A 27,469-nucleotide genomic window follows, 5' to 3' on the forward strand; every position below is an offset into this window, starting at 1 on the left:
TTGTAATTTCCAATATTCTCCCATTCTTTATTACCGAGTAAACCAGGTAAAGTTATCACATTATATTCATTTTTTAAATATTTTCACTCTTAAAATCTTTGGATGGGAAATTTACATGAAATGTGTCCTATGCAGTGAATAAAATACAGACAGAAAAAAATATTTTCATAGAACAAAAACATACAGAAAGTCTCTTACTGGCTGGAAATATGCTAATCCAAAATAAGGCAAATAATAAAACATGTCAGCATTATTGAAACCTTTATAAATTGCTACTGCTACATATCTGGAGAGAAGTTTGATATTTGTGCGTTCTTTTTTAAGGACCAGTAAGGCTCAAACAAAGAAATAAAAGTTTGCAACCAGGACAAAAAAGTCATATTACCATAGTTAGTGATAATATCAAGGACAAAAAGCAATGTTTGTCATTGTTTGTGACTTCTTTTGAATATATTGATTCGGAAATTAGTAGTAACATCTGAGGTAATGTAAGGCTATTAATATTACAATGATGTCAAAATGCATAAAATAATACACTAAACATTTTCTCCTCGAGATGGGCTAGAGCATAACAATTATAGTTATGCAAAATAATTTGTTGTTGGTGTAATAAAGTTAATATTCAGTTAAGAGTAATTAACACAATTCTTAGTATATTTATATGTTGCCTTTTTATGTAATACACATGATTTCAAGTATTCTATTTGTGACACTCGTTTGTATCACAGGTTGATGGTCACTAGACTGGATGCTGTATGTTATGTATGAAAGTCATATTGTTGATAATGATTGATGTCAGACTGGACGTACACGGAGCCGGAGACACAGCTATTATATTGATGAAATGATGAACATTGTGTGATTTTGTAGCAGCTGGCAAAAGTCACTGTCCTTTGTCGTGACTTTGTAGAAGCCTCTGGCTGTTGTTTAGAGAACATCGGTGCTACCAGATTCGAATTTAAGGGTCTGCTTTGGAGAAGGGGAATTAGAAATGTCTCTTGGCTTCTGCTCGGGAGATGTTCTCCCTGAATTCTTGTAATAAACCAAAATGATTTTGATTGATATGATCAATGACTGTTCCCCCTGTTGTTCACCTTTAAAATCCCATGTACTGTAATCAGGAGAAAACACAAGAGGACATTAACTGCAATATATCATGGAAGTGTGACAATGTTGTTGGAATTCATGCCAAAGGTCAAAGCTTTAGGTGAACGTTCAAACACGATGAAGTGACTAAAAGTTACAGTGAAGGCAATCACATAGTACACTTACTATATAAAAGGCGTAGGTCTGAATTAGCCTGGTTAAACGAGACTGAATGCTACGTTCACTACTGTTTGGTTTAACCAGGCTAGGTTGGAATAGCGTCGGACAAGGAGGCGACTCTTGATGGATCTTTTTTCTTCAACTCCATATTGTGTGCTGCTGTGCGTCCTTTAATGCCTTGAAATAAAATGGAACCAAAAACAACTTTTTGAGTAACGCAGATTTCATGCTGTACCTTTGGAGTTTTTTTTGTTCGTTTTTTTTAAACCATGGACAGTCACAGTATATTACAAGAAATCCATTTTTTTTCCCGAAATGAAACTTAAAATGATGCATTTTTTAAATGGTTATGTATTCTGAAGGCTAACACCACCGTATAGAATAACTCTTATTTGACAATACACAGAAACATCCATATGTCCAAAGGGAAACATCTTTCATATTTACACTTTTTTACAAATTGATTTTCAATATATTGCTATTGGAAAATGATAAAACACCTATTTACTCCACACGGTGGAAAATATCAACAACAAAAAACATAACGTTAGGGGCTTCCATTACATATTAGTATTCTACTTTGGATAAATAATTATTGTAGCAATTTTTCCATCTTCGTTGATGTTCTTCGGTTATACTTCCCAGTGAGGCCAAACTGGTTCAAACTGGTTGAATTGACGCCATTAAAGAACAAATTTCAACCGGTTTCTCATTGTAATGATGTCATTTCAACCAGTTTTGCTTGGTTAGGCCTCCTGGAGATGGACAACTCTAAGGGACAAACAGATCAGTCATTTCTCTGGTCCAAGGCAACTCTACTATCCAGCCTGTAAGGCAGCCTGCTTTGTTTTTGTCATCCACAAATCAGGTAAACAATGTGTACCATTACATTAACCACTTGACCTCCCAGCAAACACACAACCACCACATACATAATGCTGTTTCCACGTTGACTCCAAGTTGTGGGCCTCAACCTGCTGGTACAGTACCAGCTGGTACAATATTAGTTTTACCAACCCGAGAAATTAAAAAAGAAAAAGCATAAAATAATACAATTCTAAATGTCATCATAGCGAATGGAGTTATTTTCATAATCTATTGAATTATCAATGAATGTTAACAGTATCTATCTTTTCACATAAATCTGTCCAGTGAATCTTCCACCATCACCCATTCACACTTTTCTTCTCACAAATAAAACTGGGTTACTGTATGCGGCGCCAATGATAAATTACTTTGATAAAAGTAAGTGTTGAATTCCTTATCTTTGCCTCGACAACCCTCAAGGTGCACAGAACGGAAAAGGGCTGTACTACTTGCATAAACCCCAACAGTGAGACTACTGTATTGAGCGTGTTAAAACAAAGTGATGCTCCAGTCAACTTTGTGAATTACATCACATCCTGTTGTTGCTTCTATCCCATCGTCCACCCTTCCCTGCTCAAGTGTAAGGTTTCAGTTGTTTTTTTCAGTTGGTAGCTTGAATGAGGAATCCGTAGTAGACTCTCATCATCCTCACAATCAAAAGCCATTGTATGGGTGAAAGGGTGTCATTTTACAACAGTGGTGACTAGTTGTCCGCCAGATATTTCCCTGTAAAGAAACACAGAGTATTCAATCAAGGGAATTTCAACGATTGCCAAAGTGTTGTCTTGCCTGGTTTGCATGGTCAGACAACAATGTCACATTCAGGATTAGGAACGGTATCATTTCAATTCAGTTTCAAATAAGGGCCCAACATTGGCATCCCAAAATGTGTGACAATGACCATGGGAGATGACAAGACAGCACAAACAGATCTGGGATCAGGCCAGTATTTTCATGCTTCCCTCACACACAGACACTGACCTGCTGCAAATCTCTTTTTGACCAGCGAGAGCCTGTAGCCAGTCCCCACCAGCTGGATGTCACAGCCTGACAGAGTGCTGCCCTCGCTGGTGAAATGCACCGCCAACTGGGACGGCTTACTGGGACCCTCTGTCAACTGGAACCTACCCAGTAGAGCCCCCACTCCTATAGGAAAGAGGATGATGATGGTGGTGACGACGAAGAGTATAATTCAGATTATGAAAATAAAGTTGGAGGCAGATGAAAACAAAGACGATAAGGAAGAGGAGGAAGACAGGAAAAGTGAAAGAGGAGGAAGAGGATGAGGAAGAGAGAAAGGAAGATCACCTACCTCCATTTTCAGACCTCTGGGAAAGGCTTGGTATCTTCCATAGAATTTTCTGCTGCTCTGGTTTCCTTAGAGAGAAAACAAAATAGTTATAGTTGCCTACTTGCCATTATTATTTCATGTACATTAACCTGAATAAAATAAAATAAAAATGTAAATAACAATTCTAAGATGAAATACATTTTAAAACAATTTCAGGTCAGCAGTTCAGCATCGTTACCAGGTAGCAGTGGGGATCATGGCTTGAAGCTTGTGCACGCCCCCGTCCACAGGGACCAGGAAGTGGATGTTGTGGAGGGGTGAGGGGGCGGCCATGGCCTCCATGTTGTATTTGTAGTCTATCCTGAGATCTGTGCTGGTGGCGTCGCCACGCCAACTCACTGCCAGGTTCAGGGGAGTCGACTGGATCCCATCGGCTGCCACCTGAGACAGAAACTCACAGACACAGTATTTTGCATTTGTTTAACAATTATATGTAATTGTGACTATATACAGTATATGTAATAATATATCATGATATGTACTATGCAGATGGTCTCACCTGATATTTGATCATGTCCACATTGTAGTAGGTTGCTTGAGGCTTCTGGTCAGCCACTCTCCTCAGGTGGCTCATCAGGTTTGGCATATTTACCCAGAATTCCTTGGTGTCCACATTGGACATGGTGGTGTCACTGGAAAGAAATACATGACGTGGGCATTTTTTATTTGGCCACAATCCATGCAAACTGTTTACATTTAAAAAAAATAATCCTTGCCCCAAAACAAATGAGTGAGTCAGTGTACGGTATAGTAAGCCTTACCAGCACAGTAGCTGTGGATTGGGGAGGACCTGCTCAAGACGGCTGTAGTTGCTGATGCTGAAGGTGAGCACAGGGGCAGACGGGTGGCTAGCAAAGTGCCTGGTGATGCCCGCAGGGAAAGACAGCACCATCTCCCCAGTGATCTTTACCACACACCTGAAAAGACGGAGAATAGAGCCACCTCAGTGCTCAGAAATGGGTCAAGACAAAAAAGAAAAGAAAAAAGATAAAAATTGCAGTACCCAGAATCCTTAGGGATGCCACAAACAAGCAAACTACATTTCACTACAAAATATCCACATTCTCAGAACAATCTAGGCAAAAAAAAATGAATTTCCCTGTGGGCACAGCAAAAGGGGACAATAAATAGGCATAGCTGCAATGTGATAATATATATCAACAACAATATCATAGCCATCTTACTTGTTGCATTTATTCTGATGAGGGTCGCTTTGCCGGCTGAAACATCATGTTGTCATGAATTTGCATTCACATCAGTATTGACTTTGATTCACATCAATGTTATCGATAATAGTATCAATGTTGCTACTTGTGTAAGCATTAGCCTAGCATTGACATGAGAATGTAAGCCTATTTCTATTGCTACTTGTGTTACCATTAGCCTAGCATTGATAGGAATGCTAGTCTTACTTGCGGGGGTCGGCTCCTTTGAAGTAGGCGTTGATGGTCTCGGTGAAGGCAGCCGCCACAGGCAGAGTGTCCTGGGCTCCCATGGTGAGTGGGCTGGGTCCTCTGGAGCATCCTGACACACACACACACACACACACACACACACACACACACTTGATTACTATAGAAAGACACTAGCTCAGTACTTTTAGCACTTCCTGTGTCTGTAACGGCCTACTGACATGGTCAAATGAGCAGAGATGTATAAGGAAGGGGAGATGGGAAGAGCATGGTGAAAGAGCATTGAAATGGCAAGAAAGATGATTGGACAGATCATGGAAATGGATAAAATGACAAATGAAGAGGATGCTTAAAGAGACTAGAATAACATGGACAGCCAGAGTAGTGCAGCACAATACAGTAGCCTCCATAGACTGGTACTCGGTCATATTTATTAGGCACCAAACGGACTGAAAAAGACTTGTCCAATAAGACATGCTATTTTTCCTTCTTTCCTTTTTTTGCAGTGTACCCTAATGAATACGACCCTGGTACGACTCACCTTCGAAAGACAAATAAAACCGGCCATGGTCAAACCATACCATGGCTGGCTGTTTTTCCTCTGTGTGCGGGGGGGGGATTAGAGGACATGGGGGAGAGGCAGGCAGGAGGAGAGGAAGAGAAGAAGAGGTGGATGAGTTACTGGAGGTGTAGACCCATTACAAGACACTGAGGGAGCTTTCGCACGATGGATAGATAGAAAGTGAGAGAACATCAGATTGTGCATGGTATACCATTGTGTGTTTAGGAGGGTGAAGATGACGAGGGTTGTAAATGAATGCGTCATTCTGTACAGGGTACATGCTTCCATTCTCCACAGTATTTAACCAGGTTGTCCTGTTATGGTCAAAAGGCCTGTCCTATTATGGTCAAAATACCTGTTCCACAAAAGTCTCATTTATGCTTCAAATGTGAGCATACCACCACTCACAAAATGACAAAACAATGAACAGTTCATTATGATGATCACTGAATGTATTAACACCAGAGACATACACTGAGTATACAACACATTAAGAACAGGTGAGAGCTATGATCCCTTATTGATGTCACCTATTAAATCCACTTCAATCAGTGCAAAGAAGGATTTTTAAGCCCTGCTACAATTGAGACATGGATTGTGTATGTGTGCCATTCAGAGGGTGAATGGACAAGACAAAAATGTAAGTGCCTTTGAACGGTGTATGGTAGTAGTTGCCAGGCGCACCGGTTTGTGTCAAGAACTGCAATGCTGCTGGATTCTTCACACTCAACAGTTTCCCGTGTGTATCAAGAATGGTCCAACACCCAAAGGACATCCAGACAACTTGACACAACTGTGGGAAGCATTGGAGTCAACATGGGCCAGCATCACCCTGTGGAACGCTTTCGACACCTTGTTAGAATCCATGCCCCGACGAATTGAGGCTGTTCTGAGGGCAAAAGGGGAGGGGTGCAATTCAATATTAGGAATGTGTTCCTAATGTTTGGTATTCTCAGCGTACACAGGTGAATGAGGTGTTATGGGGGATGGTAGTACCTGTGGTGGATATGTTGAGTTCTCTCCCCAAGGTGGGGGTGGAGCCTGCGCTCAATGAGGTGATGGAGGAGATTGAGGAGGAACTCTCAGCCCGGGCCAGGGGGGCGAAGGGAGGGGGGCTGCCGGAGACTGGGGGGCTGAAGGGTCGAGTCTGGGGAAGGGGGTGAGAATATCAGTAGCCTGCTCCTGTACCAAACTTTTTTAAACACATTGTAATGTTAGCATAGTAACCGCAGTTAGGTTAAGTAGTACCTCTAATTTTGTGGAAATCAGTTGAAGAAAAAAATAAATGAATGAAAGTCTAACAAATTCTAACGGTGTCGATCTAAAGTCTAATAAATACTAACGGTATCGATCAGAAGTCTAATAAATACTAACGGTATCGATCAGAAGTCTAATAAATACTAACGGTATCGATCAGAAGTCTAATAAATACTAACGGTATCGATCAGAAGTCTAATAAATACTAACGGTATCGATCAGAAGTCTAATAAATACTAACGGTATCGATCAGAAGTCTAATAAATTCTAACGGTATCGATCAGAAGTCTAATAAATTCTAACGGTATCGATCAGAAGTCTAATAAATTCTAACGGTATCGATCAGAAGTCTAATAAATTCTAACGGTATCGATCAGAAGTCTAATAAATTCTAACGGTATCGATCAGAAGTCTAATAAATTCTAACGGTATCGATCAGAAGTCTAATAAATTCTAACGGTATCGATCAGAAGTCTAATAAATTCTAACGGTATCGATCAGAAGTCTAATAAATTCTAACGGTATCGATCAGAAGTCTAATAAATTCTAATGGTGTCGATCCAAAGTCTAATAAATTCTAACGGTATCGATCAGTAGTCTAACACGTGTAAGAGTATACTGTAGGTGCCATACCAGGTCTCCTATTGGTTTCCCAGGGGGCAGTTTGGGTCGAGAGGAAGGCCTTGTAGGAAGAGGAGGAGGGATTGGACTGCCTCCTGACAGGGGCGTGAAAGGACGAGCTGGAGAGGAGGGGCCTGTACAGGGAAAAGAAAGACATGGTGTGACATGAGGAAAAATGGCCCCTATTAAGAAGTGTTATGATCAGCTATGACACTATATAGAGTACATGACCATCTAGATCCGATAGAAATTGACTACCAAGTAATAGATGTCCACAAATGACAGTTTCACTACCATCGGACTACCCATTCCAATTATTGTATTTCTATGTTTTCCTATAGTGGTAATCTACCCAGTCTATCTATGTTTTCCTACAGTGGTACTCACTGCTGCCTGGGCAGGGTCCAGGGGAGGATACCATGGACCTGTAGATGAGCGGGGGGAGTGGGGGCGGCGTGCCCCTGAAGCCCGGGGTCAGCCCAAGGGGCGAGGCCATATAGTCAGGCTGCTCTTCCCTCAGGAACGCCAGAGGGGAAGGGACACCCGCCCGAGGGTAGCGCTCCACAGGCAGGGGGGGGAGGGATGGGACTGGTAGGGGCAGGGGAGTACTCCAATGAGCCAGAAGGAGCAGGGGAGTACCCCAGTATCTCATCATCCAAAAACAGACTAGCATCGATGCCGATGCATGGCCGAGAGTCCGCGGGAGAGAAGTCGGGAGGCAGGGGAGGAACGGGTTCATCTGGAGGAGGAATAGAGATAATGGAGATGGGAGAGTCGGGGGGAGAGGAGAAGGGCGGCGGGGAGGGGGGAGGCTCATCCGGAGGGGGGCCCGGGGAGAGGCAGGGGGAGTCTGGGGTGGAGGAGAGGGAGTGGGGTGAGTCGGAAGGAGGAGAGGCAGAGGGCGGAGGCGGGGCCGGTTCGTCTGGTGGGGGCGGTCTCTCGCTGTTGAAGCTGATCCATCGGGGCGAGGCCCTGTCCTCACTGGTCTGGGAAGATTCCATGGGGCCGAACACGTTTTCCAGGTCAGGCACAGGGGAACCTCTGTACGAGGCTGGGGATTGGACATTCAGGTAGATAGGGTTGGGGCTTGGGACTATTCTCCCATTGGGTAAATCAGCTGTGGAAAAAAATAGTTCAGAGATCTTGCTGACTTAAAGCGGCCCTTCTATCAATGCTGTCCAAAGAACAACAATTCACCATGACAACTGTGCACGAGGCATGGGAATATGGAGACCGATTCATTCCAAAACAAATACAAATAAAACCATTTAAGCTTTGGAATGAATCTGCTTCGAATATGGGAATTATGGTCATTGGCAGAATAATATTACCGGAAGAATCCGTCAAAGAATAGCCTTGACTAGCTGCTGGGATGTTCTTGGGAGGCAGTGGAGGAGGAGCTACAATGAGAGTGACACTTGGTCAAAGGACTTGCATTTTGTACAATAGTTAGTCTACAGTACTACGGCACTAGAGAGTGTGACACTAGGTCAGTCTATAGACTTACTATAACACTTAGTAACACAATTGACTTAAACGTCTTGTCTCAACCTGGCGGGCCAAATGCGGACCACAAGCCGATTTAATGGCCCGTAGATGTCTTAGAAATATAGTAATCTAAAATCCCAAACATGACTGATGAATGATAGTTTGGGCTTACCTCCTGTGGGAAAGGATCTGGTCAGAGGGGAGTCAGGGTATGGTCTGGAGTCACACCATGCATCGGCCTCTATGCAGACCACTGTGATAAAGCAGGACATGATATCAAACTTGATCAAAAGTTTATCAAACTTCAGTGGGAACATACCAGTATCATGCACAAATATATCACCACACAGCCAGACCAGGCACGGTTGGTTGAAAATACAGCCACACATAGTAGCATCATTATGATTAGGAGCAATCAACCAACACACCACTGTACTAACACAAAGCTAAAAACCCATGCAACACAAACACACGTACGCAGTCAGAAAGACTATTCTCGTGAGAGTTACCATCATTTCTGTTACTATCATATCTGTGTGTCTCATAGGTCGTCTCCGGAGGAAGCCCGTAGGAAGCTGGGGATGCTCTGCGACTCTGGGATACTCTCTCACTGCAAGAGATGATAACATACATAAATACGATTTTATGACTCTGACATTCAAGATTTCCTTCATTTTGTTGGAGTGTGTTATTAAATTGAACTCAACAGCTTTATTTTTTTCCCCAATGATAACATTTAGCAGACCCATCACAAATTCTAACAATACAGTATGTAAATATGCTAGCCTGTTTGCATTGTTAGCATTAGCACGGGTTTGAACTCTGACCTTTGTGTCCCGAGGGCGGGGCTTGGCGTAAGGGTGGAGCGTATGGGTCTGGCAATCTCTTCACCTGGAAAGAACAACCCAATATGGCAGGATGTATTGCAAAAGGAAAGAGCAAAATGGGATTATACTGGGAAATATAGGTTCATCTGTGGACATCGGAGGGTTTGGAGTTCAGATCAGAAAGAATGGTGGATTGGCCGCTGTGAGTGAAAATCCAGCACTTGAAAAAAAGCAAATTAGGAATATACTGTATGTATAATTACTTAACTACAGGTACCGTAGATGTGCGCAAAATAGCTCTAAGTAGCAGTAGATGTATTGTTGTCTGTTAGTTTACTCCAATTAGAGAGGGATGGTAGAGTAGGTGGAAAAAGGTATAGAGAAGAAAAAAAAACATTTTTTAAAACTGGTACAGCGTGAAACCTTAGCATTACAACAGCCATTATCTGGAAGATTTTTCCCTAGTCGCACAGTGCTCCCAAAATAAAACTCATGGTTGTACAGCAAAACATTTCCTTGCATATGCGACCGAATTAGTCGCATTTTAGAGCCCTGATTACACACACTTACCTCCATGCATTTCTTATCATGCAGATGATCTGGTAGAGGTTTAGGTAGGCTTACAGTACAATGGCAGGCAAATGGGCTACCAAAACTCACAGCCCAGCTTAAACAGTAGTAATAGTAATAGTTCAGTAATGATTTTCTAAATGGGGAGGTTAAACCATTACAACAATAAATACATCAATAATAATAATAAAAGGAACCCAAAACCACTAATATTATATATATATATGTATTCACTGCTTGAGTTCCTGCATCTCTTATAGAAAAGTTCAAAAGTATTGTGGAGTTCCTGCATCTCCTATAGAAAAGCTCAAAAGTGTTGTGGAGTTCCTGCACCTGAACGTAAACAGTGGGCACTCAAAATGAACACCGGCACCTATTTCAGTCCAAGTCAAGCACTGGTGATAATACAATTACAGATACCATTATTATGATTAGGGGCAATCAATCAACACACTGTACAAACACAAAGCTAAAAACCCATGCGACACAAACACACATATGCAGTCAGAAAGACTATTCTCGTGAGAGTTACCATCATTTCTGTTACTATCATATCTGCGTGCCTCAGAGGTCGTCTCCGGAGGAAGCCCGTAGAAAGCTGGGGATGCTCTGCGACTCTGGGATACTCTCTCACTGCAAGAGATGAGAAAGTCAACTTCCATAAATATGATTTTATGACTCTGATGTTCAAGATTTCATTGATTTTCTTGTAGTGCGTTATTGAAATGTAATTTAACAGCTTTATGTTCCCCAAAGATTTTAGCAGACCCAACACAACACATTCTAACAATGCAGCATGTTAATATGCTAGCCTGTTTGCATTGTTAGCATTCGCACGGGTTTGAATTTTGACCTTTGTGTCTCGGGGGCGGGGCTTGGCGTAGGGGTGGAGCGTCTGGGTCTGGCAATCTCCTCACCTGGAAATAACAATATTATAATATATCATATGTTATTATATACTGGATGTCTTCAAATTCTGTGACAGCCACTGAATGTGCATCTGCACTCAAACTATTGTAACTACAGTATGTATTCCGACCCTAAATTGTTTAACTGATGGTGTAGAACTATGAAATTATACTGTACTGTACGTGTATGTAGTTGACACAGACGTGATGTCAAACAAATGACAAATAGCAATACACAACTTCCACAAACAATGTACTTACAAGACAGGTGTCTCTTTATCGAGCCCTGCAACGAAAATAAAGTCATTTTCAGTATAACAGTAAAAAGGAATCCTAACGTCACATAAGAAACGTGAAGGTAAACAGTTCAACTGATAATTGATTTCCCCGGATGAGTCTCCCTGCTAATGTGAACGAATAGAGTGAAGAACTAACTGTAAGTATGGACATTCATATTGCTGGACTGGAGAAAAGGTGTTGAAAGGCCGTGTTTGGGTATGTAGAAAATAAAAAATGGACAACCACCAAAAGATCATCTTCAATAATTCATTCATTTCCCTGCGAGTGTTTTGGGTGCAGACACTTTTAAAATAAGCCACCAGGTGGCGACTTACCGGGCTGCGTCTCTGAGACCAGCAAAAAGGAAGAGAGAACAGACCTGGTCAGAGAGTGAGTGACAAATCAGTCAAATGGAACGGAAAAGGATGCAGCACCTCTTTACTTCAGGACTGTGCCATAAAGCCTACTGTACATACGGTAATGCAGCAATACAACATAGCACCTGGTAGGTTACGTTATTATCATAGGCCGTGCACTTTAGGGCAGAGAACGGAACATATATCTGTTTACATTTTGCAACGGTAAATTAAAAAGGGTTTCTTATTCGGACATTTTCCATTTGTGGTGCCTATGAACAAGACCCTGCTGTCATTTAATTGACAACGCTGCACATGTGACTCCGTTTGTTAGCCTACCAATTAGCTTTGGTCAAACAGAATCAATGGGCTATCAACAGGTGTTATGTGAAGAATTGTGCATTTATGTACCATGTAAGCCTTGCAAGGGAAGTACAAGTAAAGTTCAACAAAATTCTAACCGAGGACACTCTAAAATGTGCTAACGGCATGCATTGTGAAATAGTTCATATTATAAAACATATCTAATATGCAGAGAGAGGAATTAGAATAACTAAACAATTCAAATACCAGAGCCAATCCCAGCGGGCAAAACTGGTTGCAATGACGTCAATGACCTCATTAAGGTTGTAAAAGAACGTTTTGTAAATGTGTTTTTAACAACCAGAAAAATAGATCTTCACCTAGTTGTAATCGGGTTACACCTGACCAGGTGAGAACCAATATAGGACGTCTTTCTTGATTTCATCATGAAAACAGGAGGTCGCTTGGTTACAATCTGGTGATTTGAAGTATTCTGAATCCGAAAACCAGTTTCTAACAAAAGAAAGTGGCGTCACATCACATGCAACATTTTGCCTGCTTGGGATTTTTTTTATGCCTCTGTATGGGAAAGAGAATCCACGTGAGAAGAGAATCCACAGCCAAGTGAATCCATGCCATGCTCTTTCTTTACAGTGAAACAGATAAAGAAGTGAAAGAAGAAAAGGAAAAAAAAGACGGGCTTACCGGACTTCTCCTCTACAAGAGCAACAGATGGAAGAGACGGAAGAGAAGAGGGAGAGGAAGGGAAAGATATTCGGATGTTCAGTACATTCCCGAGCATTTCACCGGCTAGAATTAGCTGTAACTGTCTCAAGTTTCAACAAACAGATTCATGTACAGTAATAGTTCATATAAAACGCCAAAGAGAGCTAGCAATTTTCGGCATCATTTATGTGAGGGCCTGCAAATTTAAATGATCACAGCACAATTTCCGCATAAAACGCATAATATGGTTCAGTCAAGCCACACGTCAAACTTGTTCCCTCGTCTGCGCATTTTTGTGACAAATTGGACAAAATCGTAGCCATATTGACGTATACATTTCCGAACTGCAGCAGCATAATCAAGCATTTCTGACAGGAAATATCACAACAACAAAAAAACCCAGCTAAATCCTTGAGAGACTGAGTTACGGTCGTGGTCCTTAGTCATAGCAACCCGAGTTCAAGCCCTGGTCAGGTACACTTTAACCTACATTACGAGGTACAAATCTAGAGTCGACATCCCCTTCCTCAATCCTATCCTTAACCATTAGTGGGAAATATGCTAAACTAACCCAAGAGCAGTGTCTTGGGACAACTTCATCCTACTCCAATTACATACAGATATAACATCAAGGGCTCACCAGAGAGGGAGATAGAGCCAAGCCCCCAACTGAAGCTTTCAGTTCGTCCATAGATGGGACGGCACACTTGGCAGTGTCGGAAGGCAACGGCTTGATCTTGATCTTGAACTTCCTCTTGTCGTCCTCGTCCTCCGAGTCGCTGGAGGACAAGAAGTGCTGCTTGCCTTTGGGAGCTGGTGAACACTCATTAAGGAACAATATATTTGACAAAGAGTCACATTACAGAGGTGCACAGGGGTAATCTTGGCACCCATAACCTAATCTTGGAAACCCAGAACAAAAATTTTGCGTTACTGTGTGACCTTCTCCATCATGGTTAGATACATTTATATTATGTACGTCTGTACAGGCTTGAAAATAAGCATTTTGGTACATGTGACAATACAATTTGATTTGTCCATGAGAGAGGGTAGACAAAGGAGCACCAAAAGCATTTCTAATAAACTAAATGACTAAAGATTGTCCACTCCCTATATTTCAGGTACCTCAAAGTGTAATTTGATCCCTAAATGTAATTAAGGGCAACAAAAGACCAAACCTCACACATACTCTGGACCATATCGAGTCAAGTGCCTATCAATTTCCCTTGCCACAAAATGTATAATTAGCGTGAGCATACATCCATTCCAAAGACACTAAGGGTGCATTTACTAAGGCAGCCCAATTCTGATCTGTTACCCAATTATTGGCAAAAGATCTGATCTGATTGGTCAAAAGATTCATTTGTGGCAAAATATAATAATTGGGCCAAATAGATACTTTGTCACCCAGAAAGCCAATAGTCGCTGGAACACAAATGGCGCAGCGATATACAGTACGCCTGTCTGACTCCGTCTGGTGTGGCCCAGTTTACTGCTGTTGTCGCTGATCTAGGATCAGATTGTCCTACCATAAATCGTAATTGTTAGATCTCACTGCTGATGGTAGAAGATGTCACTGTATATTGCCCTAAACCTAACCTTGTCCAGAGGCTCAATTGCTAATCTGATCCTGGGCCAGTGACTACAAACATACATTTTCAAATGGTATTGAAAGCTTTTCGAGGTGGGATGCAACAGAGATAAACAATGGGAACACCGTGGCTACTCTTATTTGACTCTGACCTGTTACCCAGCCTGGCTGTTCTGACTAGACGTAAAATAGTCGTACATTTGTATTGGTCCAATTAGTATGTCATGTTACGTATGGTTACATAAGACAGAAGGCTATTTAAGACAGGAACAAAGTGAGGGAGGTTGGTCGGGGAGGATGGGTGTGTGTATAACGCCAATATCTAGCAACCCAAAGGTTGCGTGTTCGAATCACACCACAACAGTGGTGTTCAAAGTCGGGGATGTGATGGGGAAACTGCAGTGGGGTCAATGAAATCAAATAACAAATAATTGGGAACAAAAAGTTATGAGTGCAGATTCTGTGAGAAAGATCATTTGAAAAAGAAAAATGTATTGAGTAAATGTATTTTTTGGTTTCCTTTGAAGAGATGAAAATGTAATGAATTGAATGTTAATTTGTTGATATAAAAGACCTAAATGTACAGATTTGAAGGTTGTATCATTAGATTTGGCGTGGGGTGGTGTCGTGAGAAATTGTTGTGAAAAAAAATGGGGTCCCCGCTGAAAAAGTTTGAATACCACTGCACCTTAGCATTGAATACCACAACTTTAGCATGGTAGCTAATTAGCTACATTTGAACTACTTCACAACTAGTTACTGTCACACCTTGGTCATTGTATCTTGTGTTTTTGTTATATGTTTGGGTAGGCCAGGGTGTGACATGGGTTTATATGTTGTATTTCGTATTGGGGTTTGTATTAATTGGGAGTGTGTATTAGTAGGGGTGTGTCTAGTTAGGCTTGGCTGCCTGAGGCGATTCCTAATTGGAGTCAGCTGATTCTAGTTGTCTCGGATTGGGAACCGTATTTAGGTAGCTTGAGTGCGCGTTGTATTTTGTGGGCGATTGTACCCGTCTCTGTGTTAGTCACCAGATCGGCTGTATTAGTTTCACTCGTTTGTTGTTTTCGTATTTTCAGTTATTTCATGTACCGCTATTTTCTTCATTAAAAGTCATGAGTAACCTACACGCTGCATTTCGGTCTGACTCTCTTCAAACAGCAGACGAACTACATTACAGAATCGCCCACCACCATTCACAGACCGAGCAGCGTGTGAACTGGCAGGAGCTAAAGGAGGACGATATGGACGGCAGAAGCAGGGATTATACGACGTGGGAAGAAATCGACAGGTGGGCGGCCAACCCAGAGCGAGTGCAGGAGCCCGCCTGGGATTCCCTACAGCAATGCGAAGAGGGCTATACACGTATGGAATCGAGAAGGAAAGCATTGCTATACAGAGCGAAAACCGAAGGTAAAGGGGGAAAGCGCAGAGAGAGAGTGGCTGAGTCAGAGAATAGACCTGAGCCTACTCTCCCTGTTAATCGTGAAGAGCAGTTGCAATGGGAAAGACTGCATCATTTGGAGATTTGGACATGGGAGGAGGAATTAGACGGTCAAGGACCCTGGGAGCAGCCGGGAGAATATCGCCGTCCCAAGGAGGAAATAGAGGCAGCTAAAGCGGAGAGGCGCGAGTATGAGGAGGCAGCACTGCAACGCGGTTGGAAACTGGAAAGTCACCCCAAAAAATTATTGGGGGGGGCTAAAAGGGAGAATAGTTATGCCAGGTAGGAAACCTGCGCATACTCCCTGTGCTCACCGTTGGGCTAGAGAGACCGGGCAGGCACCGTGTTATGCTATGGAGCGCACGGTGTTTCCAGTGCGGGTGCAGAGCCAGCTGCGACTCATACCAGCCCTTCCTATTGGCCGGGCTAGAGTGGGCAGGCTCGGTGCTCAAGAGCTCCAGTGCGCCTGCACGGTCCGGTCTATCCAGAGCCACCTCTACACACCAGTCCTCCGGTAGCAGCTCCCCGCACCAGGCTTCCTGAGCGTGTCCTCGCGCCAGTACCACCAGTTCCAGCACCACGCACCAGGCCTCCAGTGCGCCTCGCCTGTTCAGCGCAGCCAGTGCTTTTCTCCCCTCCTGCGCTGCCGGAGTCTCCCGCTTGTTTAGCGCAACCAGAGCTGTTCTCCTCTCCTGCGCTATCGGAGTCTCCCGCCTGTTTAGCGCAGCCAGAGCCTTTCTCCTCTCCTGCGCTGCCGGAGTCTCCTGTCTGTCCAGCGCCACCAGTGCTACCAGTCGGCCCAGCCCAGTGCGCCTCCCTGTTCAGCGCCAGAGCTCACCTTGTTCAGCGCAGCCAGAGTCTTTCTCCTCTCCTGCGCTGCCGGAGTCTCCTGTCTGCCCAGCGCCGCCAGTCGGCCCAGCGTCACCAGTCTGCCAGGATCCGCCTGAAGTGCCAGTCTGCCAGGATCCGCCAGAAGTGCCAGTCTGCCAAGATCTTCTAGATCGGCCAGACAACCTTAATCATCCAGGTCCACCCCTGTCCCGAGCTGCCCCTCTGTCCCGAGCTGCCCCTCTGTCAGCCAGCCAGGGTTTACCAGCCAGGGCCCCTCTTCCCGAGCTGCCCCTCTGTCCCGAGCCTCTGTCCCGACTACTGCCCCTCTGCCTGAGCTGCCCCTCCTCTGTCCCGAGTACTAGGCTCCCTCTCAGTGCCCCTCTGTCCCGACTGCCCCTCTGTCCCGCTGCCCCTCTGTCCCGAGCTGCCCCTCTGTCCCGAGCTGCCCCTCTGTCCCGAGCTGCCCCTCTGTCCCGAGCTGCCCCTCTGTCCCGAGCTGCCCCTCAGTTATGTGGGGATCAGGCCCCTCTGTCCCGAGTCCCGAGCTATTGTCCCGAGCCATGGTCGAGCTGGTTATGTGGGGATCAGGTGGATTATCCATGGTCGCGGAGAAGGGGAGGAAACTAGGACATTTATGGAGTGGGGTCCACGTCCCGAGCCAGAACCGCCACCATGGACAGACGCCCACCCGGACCCTCCCTATGCTCTTGAGGTGCGTCCCGGAGTCCGCACCTTAGGGGGGGTTTCTGTCACGCCTTGGTCATTGTATCTTGTGTTTTTGTTATATGTTTGGGTAGGCCAGGGTGTGACATGGGTTTATATGTTGTATTTCGTATTGGGGTTTGTATTAATTGGGAGTGTGTATTTTGTGGGCGATTGTACCCGTCTCTGTTAGTCACCAGATAGGCTGTATTAGTTTCACTCGTTTGTTGTTTTCGTATTTTCAGTTATTTCATGTACCTAGATGGCTGTTAGTTTTCATACGTAAGTAGGGGTGTGTCTAGTTAGGCTTGGCTGCCTGAGGCGATTCCTAATTGGAGTCAGCTGATTCTAGTTGTCTCGGATTGGGAACCGTATTTAGGTAGCTTGAGAGCGCGTTGTATTTTGTGGGCGATTGTACCCGTCTCTGTGTTAGTCACCAGATAGGCTGTATTAGTTTCACTCGTTTGTTGTTTTCGTATTTTCAGTTATTTCATGTACCGCTATTTTCTTCATTAAAAGTCATGAGTAACCTACACGCTGCATTTCGGTCTGACTCTCTTCAAACAGCAGACGAACTACATTACAGTTACAATGTTAGCTAACCCTAACCCCTAACCATAGCCACCTAGCTAGCTCTCGTTAGCCATCGGAATTCAGAACATATCATACGTATTGAACGTTTGTAACATATTGTGCGAAGTAACATATCATATGTAATGGATGATGGACATCCACAAATTCACACATATCATAGAAATCGTAACATATGATATTAAATCAAACCAAAATTGTATTAGTCACATGTGCCGAATACAACAGGTGTAGTCCTTACAGTGAAATTGTGAGCAAGACCTTTAAAACAGGTCAACATTCACAAAGCAGCGGAGCCAGACGGATTACCAAGACATGTACTCAAAGCATGCGTGGACCAACTGGCAAGTGTCTTCATTGACATTTTCAACCTCTGAGTCTGTAATACCTACATGTTTCAAGCAGACCACCATAGTCCCTGTGCCCAAGGAAGCGAAGGTAACCTGCCTAAATGATTACCGCCCCGTAGCACGTTGGTAGCCATGAAGTGCTTTGAAAGGCTGGTCATGGCTCACATCAACAGCATCCTCCCGCATACCCTAGACAAACTCCAATTCGCATAACTGCCCCAACAGAGCCACAGATGACGCAATTTCAATCGCGCACCACACTGCCCTTTCCCACCTAGACAAAAGGAACACCTATGTGAGAATGCTGTTGATTGACTACAGCTCAGCATTCAACACACCCCGAGAGAGTAGACAATCAATCTAAAAGAGCAGCTTGTGAAAAAGGGAAAAAGATTTCATGAAGCTCATCACTAAGCTAAGGACCCTGTGACTAAACACCTCCCTCTGCAACTGGATCCTGGACTTCCTACGGCTTATACTTATACGGCTGCAACACCGAGAGCATCCTGACCGGTTGCATCACCGCCTGGTATGGCAACTGCTTGGCATCTCAACATAAGGCCCTACAGAGGGTAGTGCGTACGGCCCAGTACATCACTGGGGCTGAGTTTCCTGCCATCCAGGACCTATATAATAGACAGTGTCAGAGGAAAGCCCATAAAATTGTCAGACTCCAGTCACCCAAGTCATAGATTGTTTTCTCTGCTACCACACGGCAAGCAGTATCGGAGCGCCAAGTCTAGGACCAAAAGGCTCCTTAACAGCTTCTACCCCCCAAGCCATAAGACTGCTGAACAATTGTTCAAATGGTCACCGGACATTTATTTACATTGACCCCCCCCCCCATTTGTTTTGTACAGTGCTGCTGTTTATTATCCATGCAGTCACTTCACCCCTACCTAGATGTACAAATGACTTCAACTAACCTGTACCCCCGCACACTGACTCAGTACCGGTACCCCCTGTATGTAGCCTCGTTACTGTTATGTTATTGTGTTACTTTTTTATAAATGTTTTACTTTAGTTTATTTGGTAAATGTTTTCTTAACACTTCTTGAACTGCACTGTTTGTTAAGGGCTTGTAAATAAGCATTTCATGGTAAGGTCTACATTCATTGTATTTGGCGCTTGTGACAAATACAGTTTGACTGGATTTGATAACTACTTTGTTGAGGGAAACTGTACTTGCGACGATTGTGCTATGTTGTTGTCTCACCTAGCTATCTTAAGATGAATGCACAAATGTAAGTCGCTCTGGATGGGACACCTGAAACCCCACCTCTTTAAGGAATACCTAGGATAGGATAAGTCCTTCTGTAGCTCAGTTGGTAGAGCATGGCGCTTGTAACGCCAGGGTAGTGGGTTCGATCCCCGGGACCACCCATACGTAGAATGTATGCACACATGACTGTAAGTCGCTTTGGATAAAAGCGTCTGCTAAATGGCATATATTATTATTATTATTATTAAGTATTCCCTCTCACTCCCCCCCCTTTAAGATTTAGATGCACTATTGTAAAGTGACTTTTCCACTGGATGTCATAAGGTGAATGCACCAATTTGTAAGTCGCTCTGGATAAGAGCGTCTGCTAAATGACTTAAATGTAAATGTAAAAACATAAATGGTGCTCGGCAACAGTACTAGGTCTCAGAGCAGGTGACTGCACTTGCAAGATTCCCACTACTAGTGCACCGATAACTAGCTAGCCATTCTACATCAGCTACATCCGATAAAAGGATATTTTCCCCCTCTTCTCCGGGTCTGAGACTGAAGCCCTCAGCATCCACATCTGGAGTTGCCTGTATAACAGGAAGTAAATATGCATAACTAAGTGGTCAATTCATGGTTTTTGACATTGTGTGACAACAAACACGGTCACTTCTCTCATGCTCGTGGTTAAATATACGCACACAAAAACCGCAATCCTACGTTTTTCATAACTAAAGACGTCTGAAGATGCTTGTTTGTTCAGACTCACACAAACTTTATGTACGATTCTGAAAACAGAGATCACGTTTTGATTCCAAATTCAATGTTTACACGAGGATGATTGATTGACATAAATCAGGGAAGCTATAGGGAGCAGAAGCAGAAGGGTCGTCGGGTTGGGGGAAGTAAAGTTTCAAATGTGGTTTGCCCCTTTGTGGTTGAAACAACTACCGATTTATAAGCAAAGTATTGCATGAACGGTTTTCAACTTTTAACGCGTCTTCATTTCTATCGTCACGTCACGAGTTCGAGTTCTGACAACCATTTCCCTTTGTGCTCCCTATACCCGCTAATTGCTTATTCACTAACCCACTCTGTTACTACTAATTACTGACACTATAGAGGGATTACTTACTGCACTGTGCTGTATGAATGTACTTACATATCGATCCCAATCAATCTCCCCATAATAGCCATTTGGAGCCCCGTTGGTCTTTTTCTGTGATAATGGAACGTGTGAGTGAGAAACTCTCATAAACACCAAGCATTTTATATACCCATATTTTAAATACACATAGCTTGAAAAACAACAACAACAACACAATGGCGATTACATTCAACTAAAGTAAAGAGAATAAAAAAAAATAGAAAGAAAGAAGAGTGAAAATAAGTGTATCAAGAACATCACAGATTGTTTGCCCCATAGTCTACCTTTCTCGCACTTACTCCATCTTTGTCAGGTGAGCCCCTGTATAGAGAGACATGAGAGGAAAGGACAGAATCATCAGCTAAGACTACTTGGACAATAGTAGTGGAAAAGCGCTGAAGTTCTAAATGACCTCTCAAATAGCTATCGGACCAAAATCATTTTAAACAACAACAACGCTTGGACAGTCCATAGACGCTCAACATGCAGTAATATGCCAACTGCACGTCTATGGACTTGCAATCAAGTAAATGTTACCAAAGTAAATCTAGCCACTGAGTTATGTAACGTTTTTAAATGTCTTGGTGCCAGGGTGTTTAATTCTGCATGTGAAACCGTCTCTCCTCGTGCACACTTACGTGAAATCTGTATCCTTCTCTTTCTTTCGTAACCCAAAGGCCTTTCTGGTACGTTTTTTCAGTCCTAGCAGCGAAGAAAGAGAAGAAGGAGAGAAAGTGAATTAGAGAGAGTAATGAAATAGTGATGGGTATCTCCATGAGCACCAGCATGTGAAGTTCATAGGAGCATATCAAATTGGGTGTCAAATGAAAGCTAAGAGTATATTTTTGGGAAATGAAGGCAGAGATACAACCATCTTAAAAAGTAGGCATAAGTAAAGGCTTTGCTTTCTGGAAAACATGTTCCAGACAAAAAGGTATCAGAAATACACAATAATATTGACATAAAGACAGCGTCTGCTAAATGACTTAAATGTAAATGTTAAATGTACTTGTGGAGAAATTGTTAATCTTCTGTAAGTTTAAGAAATATTGCCTAATGCTTTGTAATTCCATTACTAAAATCCCACATATCTTTTTCTAATTTGTCTCTCTCATGAGGGTGGATAATGTTTCCTAGTTGTGAAAAGTTGGTAGAATATTATTCAAAGTGATTAGCAACTGCAATGGCTGCCAAATGTGCTTCCACCAAGTATTAACTCTGGGGTGTGAAAACATACACCATCAAGACCATCTTCATTTTTGGGTTTTTTTGTTACACTTTCTATAATTTTTCTTTCACTTTGGAAATGTGGAGTAGGATGTGTAGATCGGTAGGAGAAAAATCCAAATGTACAGTATGCTTTTTTCCTACTTAATTTGAAGGCAGCAAAATGTGAAGAGGGTGTGCAGACATTCACTAGGAACTGTAAGACAGGAACACAATCACCACATTTGTACAACCAAAGACAAGATGGAAATGGAGGAAATGGCAGTAGTGATCAATCTATACACCCCATTGAGCCTGTGAGAAATCTAGCTACGGCGGCCATCCTGTGCCAAAACTGAGGCCAAGCCCCCTCCAGAGTTGGTAGTTGGCATCATACAGTGTTGTAATCAGGGCAACTGGAAAAACCAACACCCTGACACAGTTTAATGTGTGGGCACAGCGAAGAGCTCAGGGCCTATGTCCCCTGGAGGGATCCCATGTTGGTACAGTTTAAGGTGACTTTAGAGCACAGGTGGAAAAACGTAGTACTGGGGACACATAGGTGCAGCATTATTATTATAATTTTTTTTTTTACAATAGTTCTGTCCATTTAGGGTACCACTTGTGGCTCAAGGGCACCCCCAGAAGCAAAAGTTCTGTACAGACACTTTAAACTAACTGTCCAGTGAAAATTGCATTTTTAAAAGTTAATATCCTGTTAAAGCAGCCTTTCTTACAGTTGTGGGTCGCAGACATGTTAATGGTGGAAGTAAAAACACACATGACCAAAAGTGATCGAACATCTCATTCCGAAATCACGGACAATAATATGGAGTTGGTCCCCCCTTTGCTGATATAGGAAGGCATTCCACTAGATGTCGGAACATTTCTGCAGGGACTTACTTCTATTCAGCAAGAAGAGCATTAGTGAGGTCAGACACTGATGTTGGGCAATTAGGCCTGTTCTGATTCATCCCAAAGGTGTTCGATGGGGTTGAGGTCAGGGCTCTCTGCAGGCCAGTAAAGTTAATCCACACCGATCTCGACAAACCTTTTCCGTATGAACTTCCGTTTATGCACCGGTGCATTGTCATGTCAGGCCTTCCCAAAACTGTTTCCACGAACAACAGAATCATCTACAATGTCATCGTCTTCTGTAGCATTAAGATTTCCCTTTGCAGGAACTAAGGGGCCTAGCCCGAACCATGAAGAACTGCCCCAGACCATTATTACTCCTCCACCAAACTCTACAGTTGGCACTATGCATTCGCGAAGTCAGCGTTCTCCTGGCATCTGCCAAACCCAGATTCATCAGACCGCTCCAGAGTTCAATGGCGACGAGCTTTACATCACTCCAGTCGAGGCTTGGCATTGTGCATGGTGATCGTAGGCTTATGCACGGCTGCTCGGCCAAGGAAAGCTCCCAATGAACAGTTCTTGTGCTGACGTTGCTTCCAGAGGCAGTTTGGTAGTGGAACTCGGTAGTGTCTGCAACCGAGCACAGAAGCTACACGCTTCAAATCAAATCAAATCTTATTTGTCACATATACATGGTTAGCAGATGTTAATGCGAATGTAGCGAAATGCTTGTGCTTCTAGTTCCGACAATGCAGTAATAACCAACGAGTAATCTAACCTAACAATACCTTATACATACAAGTGTAAAGGGATAAAGAATATGTACATAAATATATATGAATGAGTGATGGTACAGAACGGCATAGGCAAGATGCAGTAGATGGTAACGAGTACAGTATAACATGTGAGATGAGTAATAGGGTATGTAAACATAAGTGTCAGTTTAAAGTGGCTAGTGATACATGTATTACATAAAGATGGCAAGATGCAGTAAATGGTATAGAGTACCGTATATACAGTGGGGCAAAAAAAGTATCTAGTCAGCCACCAATTGTGCAAGTTCTCCCACTTAAAAAGACGAGAGGCCTTCATGGCCTTCCTGTGACATCGGGTGGTGCAGGTGTCCTGGAGGGCAGGTAGTTTGCCCCCGGTGATGCGTTGTGCAGACCTCACTACCCTCTGGAGAGCCTTACGGTTGTGGGCGGAGCAGTTGCCATACCAGGTGGTGATACAACCAGCCAGGATGCTCTCGATTGTGCATCTGTAGAAGTTTGTGAGTGCTTTTGGTGACAAGTTGGATTTCTTCAGCCTCCTGAGGTTGAAGAGGCGCTGCTGCGCCTTCTTCACGATGCTGTCTGTGTGGGTGGACCAATTCAGTTTGTCTGTGATGTGTACGCCGAGGAACTTAAAACTTACTACCCTCTCCACTACTGTTCCATCGATGTGGATTGGGGGGTGTTCCCTCTGCTGTTTCCTGAAGTCCACAATCATCTCCTTAGTTTTGTTGACTTTGAGTGCGAGGTTATTTTTCTGACACCACACTCAGAGGGCCCTCACCTCCTCCCTGTAGGCCGTCTCGTCGTTGTTGGTAATCAAGCCTACCACTGTTGTGTCGTCCGCAAACTTGATGATTGAGTTGGAGGCGTGCGTGGCCACGCAGTCATGGGTGAACAGGGAGTACAGGAGAGGGCTCAGAACGCACCCTTGTGGGGCCCCAGTGTTGAGGATCAGCGGGGTGGAGATGTTGTTGCCTACCCTCACCACCTGGGGGGCGGCCCGTCAGGAAGTCCAGTACCCAGTTGCACAGGGCGGGGTCGAGACCCAGGGTCTCGAGCTTGATGACGAGCTTGGAGGGTACTATGGTGTTAAATGCCGAGCTGTAGTCGATGAACAGCATTCTCACATAGGTATTCCTCTTCTCCAGATGGGTTAGGGCAGTGTGCAGTGTGGTTGAGATTGCATCGTCTGTGGACCTATTTGGGCGGTAAGCAAATTGGAGTGAGTCTAGGGTGTCAGGTAGGGTGGAGGTGCCTTTTGATGAGTTGATCATTTGAATCAGCTGTGTAGCGCTAGGGCAAAAACGTGCACCTCTTTGGGTCCCCAGGACCAGGATTGAGAACCACTGTTGTAAATAATCGTGCACCATTTTCAGGAACCCATTTTGGCTCGTGAGCTCTACTTTCAAAATTACCTCCTGAAATTATATAAAACCCAAACACATCTTAATATAATAATACAACTCATACCCAAATAATGTTGTTGACTATATTCGTATTTGTGGCCAATGCACAAATTGTAGAGAAGAAAAAAAACATCTCAAACTTGTAGCTCAAACAGACCTTTTCAAAAATGCTTACCATTTCATCATAGAACATGTCATGTTGGCTCATTGGCTGAGCTGGCCAATCAGCAATCTACTTGCATGAATTATTTTTATGACCGGTATACACCCACACCATTTGGGTACGCACAAACTATTCCAACACAGAAAAGCTGCTTTTTTAACATGCCTAATACATTTATTTGATAGAAATCTGGAAACACTGGACAGTTACTTCAAGGGATTATTTTGAATCATGAACTGTAACTGGGTCTCGTGAAGAAGTTAAAAACATTTCCCACCCAGTAACATGTTAATATATTTACTTTTTGACCTTCTAAATGTAGTCTTGTTAAGTGCATTGAATCCAAATGCAGCCGACGAAGAAGCGTTTGAAAACCCTATAACCAAGTTTGACTTTAACAGGGCCTGTAGGCAGACAGTACTGTAGTAACATGGAAAGGGAATGAACCATTTAACTACAGTATTTATTCAGCTGTTTTGATGTAGGCCTAGTTTATGCCAGGCACAGTAAGTAGACATAAACAGCCTCGGACAGGCCTTGGACACATCTCAATAGTCTACCAATAGTCTTACTCTCTTTGTCTCTTTTCCTTCATTTGCACTGATATGAAAGAGCTGGAAACGTGGGACGAATTGGGCATCTGCCCCATTGCGTTCACCAATGTCCAATGGCCAGTGAAAAAAAGAGAGAGGGCACATGGGAATGAAGGAGCTTTAGACTGTTGAGACGCACCCAGTTCCCCCCCCCCCCTTACCCGCTCCACTCAAGATTCTTTAAAATGGACAACTTAATAAAACATTGTACAGTAACACTGCACTGAATAGCAGTCAACTGGCCTCAGAGAAACCCTAGGCAAGACCCTCTCTCTCTCTCTCTCTCTCTCTCTCTCTCTACACTTCAGAATGCATCTGACAGCATCGCTATTTCTGTACCTAAGACCTTTCAATCCCATAGAGCACCTTGCTATTCACATGGGCACTGAGGCTCACGCTGCCACGGCTCGCAATGACGAACGGAGAGAAAGCCTAACATCTCAGTTGTGTCAGAGCCTAAGAGCTGGCAGCTCGTCATGCACGTCCACAAAAGATTCCGTCGATAGCTTCACAAATAGTCTGGATCTATTAACCACTATACACTTCTACATGTGAGCCATTCATTCAGCAAACCTAAGCAACATACAGTATAACACAATATTTGTTTGACAACAGAAAACGTATGCAATCAATTCATGTTAGACCATGTGTACAGGTATGTGTTTTGTTAACAACGCCTACCATGTTGACATAATGTTTAAAGAAATATAACAACCAGAGAATAGACCAACTCATGTCACAATGAAAACAGCATTTCATTTGCGCCATTACAGAATGCTTTGATAAGGTCCCCTTAATGATAGGTGATCAGTGAATGGGCCACTGATTCAAACACATTCTGAAAATGAGCTGGCATCATTTCAGCCAACACAAAAGACTTCAATAGAATACACGGGAGATCACTGAATTATAGCACAGATAGTATGAGCCACAACCTCAGTAGGTATAACCTTGAGACAAGACTATTAACGAATTACACACCCATCACGAGAGAGAGAAACACACACACACACACACACACACACACACCGAGCCGGACGTCTGCCTCATTGTGCTACACAGCTGTGATGTGAACATCTATCCCTCCCTTACAAATCAATCCACACACACGCATAGGCATCTGACAGAGCCACGTCACACTACAGATAGAACGAAAACATACGGTAGCCTAAGCACCAAAACACAGAGATGCTCAAGATAGTTAGATACCCACTAGAGCTTATTACCAAGCAATGGCACCCAAAATACTGCCTTGCAGAAGGGCATAAATAGGTAGGAGAAGAGAGGGAGGATAAAAAGGAGGAGCGGGGGGGTGGCACAAATAATTACCTTCCATCATGATTGCAGATTTTCATTCCTCTGTCCCCCTCCACGGATGGAGGGAGACCAACAGATGGATAGAGAGACAGACGGGCGGATGGAGGAACCCGAGATATTCCAAGTGGCTAAATGATGCCGGGTCTAGGGCATTCCTAATTGCCGAACGGCTCCCAAGTGAAGCGGAACGTCGTTGCTCCCTCCTCCTCCACCCCTTGAGCCCAGACACCAGCACACGGGGGGTGGGGGAGGTAGCCAGGCAGGCTGTCGGGCCGACGGAAGAGGCAGAGACAGAGGCCCAGGGAAGGTGTAGAGAATCGGGGGAAGGGCCCAGCGCGTTAGGCCCCAGTCGCCACAACAGCACTGACACACGCCATCAACGAGAGGTGGATGCTGAGTTAGAAAGGCAAAGGAGAAAAACACAAAGCTAGCGAGAGAGGCAGACTGAGAGAGAGAGATAGAGAGCAATGGAGGGAGTGATTATGCTGCTT

The 27,469-nt window shown here is 43.7% G+C and overlaps 1 protein-coding gene across 1 annotated transcript; it reads right to left on the minus strand.

Annotated features, from left to right (window-relative positions):
• Positions 1-27,469, minus strand: LOC124009663 (SH3-containing GRB2-like protein 3-interacting protein 1). Its single transcript, XM_046321690.1, is given in 27 exon segments — positions 1-2,859; positions 3,115-3,279; positions 3,446-3,510; positions 3,663-3,865; positions 3,984-4,116; positions 4,246-4,401; positions 4,897-5,008; positions 5,438-5,497; positions 6,455-6,605; positions 7,349-7,470; positions 7,724-7,944; positions 7,946-8,453; positions 8,668-8,736; positions 8,997-9,077; positions 9,334-9,434; positions 9,652-9,715; positions 10,754-10,854; positions 11,075-11,138; positions 11,391-11,415; positions 11,744-11,755; positions 12,773-12,784; positions 13,434-13,609; positions 20,045-20,102; positions 20,675-20,731; positions 20,944-20,980; positions 21,298-21,361; positions 26,991-27,469. Coding segments are annotated over 27 exon segments (2,850 nt in total). The 5' UTR covers positions 27,001-27,469; the 3' UTR covers positions 1-2,836.

The sequence above is a fragment of the Oncorhynchus gorbuscha genome, linkage group LG22 (genome assembly GCF_021184085.1).
Source record: "Oncorhynchus gorbuscha isolate QuinsamMale2020 ecotype Even-year linkage group LG22, OgorEven_v1.0, whole genome shotgun sequence".
NCBI lineage: Eukaryota > Metazoa > Chordata > Actinopteri > Salmoniformes > Salmonidae > Oncorhynchus > Oncorhynchus gorbuscha.